At 36.2% G+C, this 9,558-nt stretch overlaps 1 protein-coding gene across 1 annotated transcript in view; it reads left to right on the top strand.

Moving 5' to 3' along the window:
* LOC121868768 (suppressor of lurcher protein 1-like) overlaps window positions 1–9,161 on the top strand; it is a 76,382-nt gene extending 67,221 nt beyond the window's left edge. Inside the window, exons 7-9 of the mRNA XM_042369654.1 lie at window positions 955–1,051; window positions 2,036–2,180; window positions 7,699–9,161. Coding sequence (XP_042225588.1) covers window positions 955–1,051; window positions 2,036–2,180; window positions 7,699–7,784 — 328 coding nt within the window. The 3' untranslated portion in view covers window positions 7,785–9,161. The remainder of the gene's footprint in view (window positions 1–954; window positions 1,052–2,035; window positions 2,181–7,698) is intronic.
* Window positions 9,162–9,558: the final 397 nt, after the last annotated feature.

The following is a 9,558-nucleotide window of genomic DNA, read 5'->3' as shown; positions in this document are numbered from 1 at the left end:
TAATTACTGAACCACCAGTCGTATATCAGCCGTTTCTACCCGCAGTGAGAGCTAAATAGGCTCAGTTCTGCATTGATAGCTGTCCTGGTTGTTGAGGGTTGTCTTGGAGCTATAATAATGGTAGAGGGATGTCCTAGTGTTATCTTAATTTTAGTGGGTGGTCCTTATGTTATCTTAATAGGAGTTTTTCTTGGTGTTACACTAATGATAAAGAGTTGTACTATGGTTATCCTAGTGACCTAGTGGTAGAAAGTTTCCTGAAGTTATCTTGGTGGTAGGGGTTGTCCTGATGTTATCTTAGGTATTTGCGTGGTATAGGGTTGTCCCAGTGTTTTCCTAGTCGTAGAGAGTTATCCTTGCATTATCATAGTGTTAGAGGATTATACTGGTGTTATAGTGGTAAAGGATTGTCCTATTGTTAACAGTGTTATCCTTGTGGTAGAGGGTTCTCCTAATGTTATCCTATTGGTAGAGGGTTCTCCTAATGTTATCCTATTGGTAGAGGGTTCTAATGTTATCCTATTGGTGGAGGGTTTACCTAGTGTTTCTTAGATGTAGAGGTTTATCCTGATGTTATCCTAGTGCTGTATGGTTGTTATTGTTATCTGCTTATGTCTGCTACAGGATTGACCCAATGTTATCATAGTTATTGTCTGTTATACAGTATCTCTGTCATTTAGACAGTTATTCTCCCCAATAATTATATATAGTCATTCTCACTAGGAGATAGCTAACTATATTTTTAGTTTCATGCATATAGCTTTAAATTTCAAGTTTTCTGTTAACTTCTGTTCTGTGCTCCATTTAATAAACTTTGCAGTTTCATGGAGGTAATAAAAACATTACCCACTACTGTATTTGATTAGCGAGTTTTCTTTTCAGTTTTTACATGTAGATCTGTGCCTATTCATTGTATTACTTACTCACCCACTATTTTCATTACTTTGTATCTAGGTGTACAGCAAAAAGTGACAGTGATTACGTAGAGTTCAGTAACTTACCAACACAAGAGCTTCTTTCCCCCAGACGGTGTGGACGCTTTGCACCCAAGGTCAGACTCTAAAAGCTTGTATAAGACACAGACTAACCCCGTACACATTATTATATATTTTCTCCAAAAAATATCTTTAAAAAAAAATTTAAGACAATGTCACACAATGGACAAAGGATTTTGACAACCCTACTAAGAGAACACAAATAGCAGTGTTCATTTTGAAATTCATCTGACCCATTCATAAAGATACTTTTTGGAATGAGTCTATATATATATATATATATATATATATATATATATATATATATATATATATATATATATATATATATATGCTATTAACCACAAGAAGAAAAGAAAACACAGGGAACTTGGTAACAACTTTCTATGATTATCATATACATCTTGCACCTACAGTGTTTGCATATATATATATATATATATATATATATATATATATATATATATAATATACAAATCATCTCCTTTCAACATGAGCATACACTGTATGTAAACAGTTACCTTTGTACAGACCTGTAATACTATATACTGTACTTTACTCAAATTTTCATGTTTTCACATACATAATTCATATACTGTACTGTACATTGCTATGCAAATACAAAAGGTCCCCATTATAAGTGGTTTTGCATTTAAGTGGTCAAGAAATTGTGAAAATCCACAGGAAAGGTCCCCGAAGTTAAGAGGAGTTTAAGGCTGAAATCTGTTGATCTTTGAGAGCACAAGCGTTTGAGCGATTAAAATTGCTGCCCGCCTCCCATTCTCTTATGGTTTATTCTTCTCACCTGCACTATCCATGCTCAGTACCAGCCCCGTGTCCACAGGCATAGTTTTGAAGTACTCCGTGGACTATAAATACCAACTTTGTTGTGCTTTTTGTGACATTGGTGGACTATTTTTGTATGTGCATATATATATATATATATATATATATATATATATATATATATATATATATATATATATATATATATGTGTGTGTGTGTGTTTAAATACAGAAATCCATATCTAAAATTTCAGGTAGTAGAATCAGATGGTCCTTTCTTCCGGGTAACATTCCGGAGCAATCATAAACTTGATGGTAAGGGCTTTGCTGCCGCCTTCAAATTCCTGTCTAAAGATGACGATACCAGTCTTGTACAACCCCTTTCAGTTACAACAGCAGGTTTGTATTAACATTTTTACAAGTTACTCACAATTACACACGCTGCACTGTATTTTAATGACTGATAATAAGTAATTTAGTTTTTTCAGCAAAAATTTTGAAACCACTTTTAATCCTTAAACAATAGCCATCATCAGTAGATGTTAGTTGCAGGGATAGTGGCCAACATCAATGCATATTTCTTGATTATTGCATTCCAGCTTTTGGGCATATGGGAGCACATTAGGAAATCCTTAACCGCCATTTAATGGTTAAATAATATACTATACGTACACTTATATGTATTCTAAGAAATTTCTTGCATAAGGAACTGATTTGGTTCCCATTACTGTATTTTGCTCTTTGCTCGGCCTTTAATACAGATTACATGTACGTACAGTCAACAAAAAGCTATCTTCACCTCTGGATCTGATGAGTTTTGAAATGAACACTGATTCCTGTTGTTTCAGTAGGGTGGGTTTTCTCTACATTTATATGATTGCAAGATACATTTCTTCATGATTATGATACTGTATGTCTTTAGTACGTATAACACTTGGTTTTTTTTTAATAAAGCAAATAGATAGGAATAGATATATGAACTTTTTTTTTAAACAAAAACAATAGAATTTACTTGATTGTTTTACTCACATTATAAATTATTTCCACCTCAGGGGATGAGTTGCCATATAGGAATATAAGATAATTATTATGAGAGGCTTGATTGAAATACAATGTTGTCATGAGAACAACTAATGGTGGATCCACACCAACATAACAATACTGTACCAACATTTCAACAAGTTGGATAAAAGATGTCAACATTGTTGGAAAGACAGGTGAAAAAAATTACATAGTCCACACTAGTGGATTAGTGTTCCCAACACTAATGTTGCAAACATTTTCATGTAATTTTCACATTATTGATGACACAGTTGCCAACACATTACCAACATTGTTGCTTTGGTATAGATCCACCTTAATTACGAGGCCCGGTTGGCCGGGCTGGTGGCGTCCATGTCTCGGGGGCTAAATAGTGTCATCGAAGCAGGTTATGCCGACATCACATATTGATGGAAATAAAATCTATAAATATTGTTTCTCATTCCAATTAATAATTACCTAACTAACCATGAAACACATGAATCTGAAGCACTTATCTGCTCGTTAGCCGCTTGGGCGGTCGGTCACATCTCTGTTACACACTGTTGGGAAGTACTGAGCATGAACTGGATCTTGAATATATCAGAACCTGCTCCAGTGTTGGTTAAGTCTGGCCTTGAAACAGCTAACACTCGGTGCCGCCACAACACTGGCAGATTGTTCGAAGAGTTCACAATTTTCACTCCGAAAAAGTTTGCCCTCACAGTTTTCTGGATTCGTGACTTCTTCAACCTTGAGCTGTGACCCCTTGTGGGGTGGGTGTCCGCCAGCTCCAGGTATGTACAGTCGCTCAAAAAAATATCTGAAAAATATTGTTCTTGTCAATATGACACATCAGATGTATGTTTTGGGGAAATGGTAGAGGACCAGGCAACAGTGCCCAAACAACAGGAGTTGTATTGTTCGTTTTGACATCCATCGAACCCCACTTTTCAGATACCATTTTGAGCGACTGTATATTCCACAGAGTAGTGCCCTCTGAGATATTTGTACACTTCGATGAGAGACCCCCTTGCTGGTCTGTAGTATAAGCTAGGCAGTTGCAGGTGTTCTCTGGGTAGCTGAGGTTTCGTAGAGCAGGCACCAGTCTGGTGGCCCTTCTTTGGACATTTTCAACCATTTGGCAGTCTCTAGCATATCTGGGGGACCAGTTGGGGAAACACCTCACTCTTGAAGATTGTGACGAGCAACAAACCATCCAGATATCTAAATGACTTTCTTATAAGACATACTAGCTTCGTTGCTTGATTCAACTTCTTCTCGCAATGGCCCGAGAACTTCAACTCATTGTCAACATACACACCTAGGTCCTTTTCACATTCAGTATCAATTAAAGCAGTTTTTTTCGTCCCGTTGGGACTTATGATACGCCTCCTTAACGTTGGTATGTCCCAGGTGCAGCCTCTTACACTTCCTGACATTGAATCTTAGCAGCCATTTCTTCGACTATTCTTGAAGCTCAAAGATATCCTTCTGCAGCTCTTCCCTGTCTGCTTGGTTCTTAATTTCCCAAAATAACTTGGCATCATCCACAAACATTTGTATGGAGGAATGTACAGCGTCAGACATGTCATTTATGACGCAAACAAACAACAGCGGGCCCAATACACTGCCTTATCGTACCCCACTTGTGACAGGTACAGATGATGATTTTGTGCCATTAGTCACCACACACTGCTTGCGGTCATGGAGAAAGTCTCCGATCCACACTAGGACATTTCCCCGAATCCCGTACTCTTCCAGTTTAATTTTCGGCCTTTCATGGGGTAAGCAGTCGAAAGCCTTGGCAAAATCTAGGTATATAGTGTCGATATTACCACCCTGTTCCAGAATATGGGTCCAAACTTCCAGTACCTTGAGCAATTGTGTTAAGCAGGAGCGCCCCGGCATAAAACCGTGTTGGCAATCCAATACAAGGTTGTTTCGTAGTAGATGTTCTATCGTGGTATCTCTTATAATGCTCTCAAATACTTTACATACTATGCTGGTCAGGCTCACCGGTCTATAGTTATATAGTTATTCGTAGAGTGACGATCGCCCTTCTTGAAGATAGGATTCACATAAGCCATTTTCCAATCACTGGGGACATTTTGCTCATCCAGGCACTTACAGAACAAGATCTTTAGGGGATCAGCAAGCTCGTTGCACAACTCTCTGAGCACTTTGGGATGCACCTGTCAGGGCCGGGACTCTTCTGAACCTTTAGCTTTGACAGCTTATATCTTATAACCTCTTCTGTGAACACAATGTCGGTCAGTGCTGTGTCGAACCGTCTGTCCTCAAATGCAGGAAGATTGATTGCATCCTCTGTTGTGAACATCAACGAAAAGAAACTGTTCAATGCCTCAGCTTTGTCCTGGTCAGGTTCAAGCCTCAGGTCTGATACTCCTACCTGCATTTTTAATTTTGACTTTGCATAGCGATAAAACGCCTTTGAGTTTGACATGAATTCGCTTGCTGGAATTATTATAAGATAGTGATTAATTTGAATATAATCATGCTATAGTTTGCACAAGACAAAAATCTTAGTAATCCTTTAGTACATGTACAGTACAGCTTTGCCCTTAGGAGGGTGTAGCGTGCCCAGAGAAACATTGGGCGCGAATTTTAAAATATGATGCGCCAGCTTGACTCACGCAAAATAGGAAAGATTCGCTTAAAATTAAAACATTGTCCTTAATTGTGGGTGTCGCTTTAAATCAATAATCTTAAATTGAATTGCTTTAAATCGACGTTCTACTGTACATGACATTCAAGTCGGAATTTGTTCTCGGTAACGTCTCTGCTCTTGGTAGTAACTCCGGCTTCCCTCCATTCTCAGCAGTTACAGCATTTGCTAAAAAACACTGTATTTTGCAGGGTGTGGGTAGAAATGTCATTGTTTACATGGCACTCACCTCCTACTGGGTGGAAGTTAAAGCTGGTGCCTCCTCCTGGGTGAGAGGTAGAGTGGGATGAGGGTGTACCACTGCCCTCTGGCTCTGTGCTGGCAATCTTGCTTCCACTACCCTCCCCCTGGATATAACCCATGTACACCCATGTCTTTATTCAAGACATCTTCAGAGGCAACTGTTGCCTCTGAAGATGTCTTGAATAAAGACGAAAGCTAAGGTGCTCCATTGTTTCCCTTTTCCTGTGTGATTTTATCCAGATTTATCTTGTCCACGTTTCCATTGTGGATCTACATGAGACTGTATAGTTAAAGTAAAGAAATTAACAGGAATACATGGAAGACCTTAATGAAAAACAGATGCTATTATTTTATACTATGTTGCATTACCCACATAAGAAATGTCTTCCACCATAGGAAATGAGTTGCCGTATAGGATCTTATATACCTGTTCAAGTATTATGACATGAAGCAACGTTCCTGTAACCCCTCAGTATCATAACTTATATTTAACTTTAAGTAACATTATTGGATGAAATATATGACCTCATCCAAGAAGAAAAGCAATATAAATTACAGTACAGCCATCTCTCGATTTACACGGTACTGTAGTTACATTCTTGAGAATGGCTGTGTAAACCAAAAACATGTAAATCAAACTTAATTATCCCATAAGAAATAAAGGAAATGGCAGGGGTTAAGGGAAATGCTCCCTAAAAACTGTAATTTGTTTATCAATTTCCTTTAATATGTCTTATTTATAGTAGTACTGTATAATAACAATAATACAATAATAGAAGCAAAGCTAATAATACAGTAGTAAGAAAATAGATTTTAAATGAAAAATTGTGCTAACATTTACGTTGAATGGTGGCTGGGATGGCGTGCGGGAAATAGTGGTGGTGGAGGAGAGATGGGGGGGTACTGGGGGAGGGAGTCATCTGAATCAGATGACAGGGCAGGTGATGGGGGAGGAAAAGTGGGAGCTTTTGTGATGTCAGATGTCGATGGCTGAGGTTCAGGTGATGTTACTTTTTCTTTTTTCATAAAGTAGGAAAGCAATGAGATACTGAACTACGCTGTCTGGCGCAATGGCGCTCTTTTCAAAACCGTGCTATTTAAAAAACTTTGTGTTATTTTAAAAATAAGCTTTAAATTAATACTGGTGTTATATAAAAAAAAGTGCAAATTAAATCTGTGTAAATCGAGAGGTGACTGTACTATATTTTGTAAGCTACACAATATTTCACATCAAGGGTTGAGTAGCTGTAAAAAATTAAATGCTTTATGAAACAAGCTTACAAAACCTCTTTATTATACCACATGGTAAGAAATGAATTAAATTGGGATTAACTTTAAGTCATAATCATAAAACAAATACATTTACAATGTTGTTGAGCACAGTGTAGCAATGAATTTCACCAGACAGTATGTGTTGCCAAAATGGAATAATATACAGTATAATGAATCCGTTTAAAATGGAACAGGAACAGTTTCAGTCATTATATGACAAAAGACTCAGAGCGTTTGTCAGACTTCTTGGTCCGGTGTGTCATATTGTTCAGTACAGTATAACACTAGAAAGGTACAGATACATTTTTTGCTGACTGTACATACAATGGTCATTAATTCCTTAATTATCCAGAAGGCTGTTTCTATTTCTTCTTTTACCTTCATTACATCCAGTCCCCCCAGCACCATTCTTATTATGTAATGAGGATATTGTTAAAACCATATAAAAAATTTAAGATTCATAACAGAAATTTGTACCTTTACAGCCATGCTCAAAAAAGTGAATCTAACATTCTAGACAAGTAATTTTTAATGCTTATCCATAGCTTTGTGTTGCATACACACTATAAGTAAACACAATGATGATGTATTTTGCTAAATGGAATACCATAATAGGAATGCAGTCATAAATTATTATAAAGTTCCTCAATTTCAATAAAATGCAGATTATGTAACAAATCTTAACTATTTCAGGTGCAGTTTCTTGGACAACCCACACCATTGTGTGTGTGATACTAACCACAAATAACATTGCCATACAACTAGTTTTTTTACCTTAATTATATTCGTTTTTCTGTATGAAATTGTAAATAAATCATTGTTATTTATAGTAAAATTGACAAAATACACACTGTTTTTCAGTCATGTAAGAAAAGCTAAACAACGTGATTAAATTAACATCAATCATTGGAAACATAAGGTAATTGAAACAGAGACACTAGTAGGGCAAATATCATAGTACAAAAATACTGTACTATAATCAATGTAACTGCATCATTAGTAAAATAAAAAATACTGTCCAAATTCCAAACAATCAACAAAATTCCCGGGTGCTTTGCCAAAAAAATTTCTGTAATTTTCTTAGTTCCACCATTACATATCTTCACTACAACAACATCCAAACAAACTCCTCCTCCTCCATGGCTCCTTCATCCCAATCATCACTATTTTACCAAATTCCCCAAAATGGGATAAAAAGTTAAGGAATAAAATGAAACTAGTATGTGATCTTTTTCAAAGAAAGTGAATAGAGAGAAGCCTCTTTTTTTAAGTAATTCTAGTCCCAAATACTATGTTTTAGCTAACAAAATGAGTTCTTAAGTATGTCTCGGTTTCAGTTGCAGCAGTGGTTCTGGTGAAAATAATGAAAATAAATGTATTTTTTTTTATTTTAGTCACTGCCTGACAGAAACATGCATTCATGATTTTTTTCCACTCATTCTTATTATATGTTTTAGTAAAATCTAGAACCTTGGAAATCGGTTATCATATATGGGAGTCTCAGAAAACCATTACAGTACAGTGTACTGTACATTTGAAAAAAAAAAAATCACTTTACACACAATTAAACAGCCAGATTCACTTGTGGCAGTGCTTGTTCTCCAATTTTGTGGAATCGTATTATTGTCCTCGATAAAATGTCTAGCAGACTTCCAGGGTCAATGTTTACTAGTTCATAATGTGATTCAAATGCAGGTACTGTACATTATAATACTGAATATTTATTTATCAAACTTTCATGCAAAAGTAAATTTTAATTGTACAGCAGTGTTTCCCAACGTACAGAGGCCAGCCACATTTGCCAGAAGTGTAAGAGTTCATAGGTCGACCTTGATTTTTGACCAAGAAATCATTAATTTTTTTATATGCCTCGTGTATAGGTCGACCCAAGTTTTTGAGGGTAATGGAACAAATTAGGGTAATAAAGCACCATATTTTATGGCATATAAAACTCGTTTCAGAAAACCTTCACTAAAAACACACTACGTCCTATAAACTGAGGGTCGCTGTGCCTGAAACACCAAGCGCCGAAGGCAAATTGCTTACCATTTATTATTACGGCATTTTACACGGAAACATGGGTAGTTTCAGCAAAAATATTGTATATTTCCATTCAAGTATTTATTCAAGTCAATTAGGATAGAATATTATTGTAATACAACAGTTTTTTGAACTGAAACCATTCGAAAAGCGATTACGGTAATATCTTTTGAACAACGAAAGAAAGCGAAAGTCGATTGTTTTCGTCATGATTTTATCCCACTTTCCACTGTAATACGTACGTCATTTCAGCAAAAATATTACATTTCCGTGAATGTATTATATCAAGCACAGTATGAATAGAATATCATTGTAATATAACAGTATTTTAACCGAAAACTATTAAAAAAACGAGTAACATCTCTTGAACATCGGAAGGTTAGGTGAAGTCTTTTGTTTTCATCATGTATTTTATCCTATTTTACATTGAAATGCACCACGTTTCAGCAAAACTACTATTTATTCCTGAGAATATATTCATTCAGGTACGGTTAAGGTAAAATATACTTGTGA

Source organism: Homarus americanus, unplaced genomic scaffold (assembly GCF_018991925.1).
Source record: "Homarus americanus isolate GMGI-L3 unplaced genomic scaffold, GMGI_Hamer_2.0 scaffold30535, whole genome shotgun sequence".
NCBI classification, from domain to species: domain Eukaryota; kingdom Metazoa; phylum Arthropoda; class Malacostraca; order Decapoda; family Nephropidae; genus Homarus; species Homarus americanus.
The sequence above is the reverse complement of the archived record's forward strand: the minus strand, read 5'-3'. Positions and strand labels throughout refer to the sequence as shown.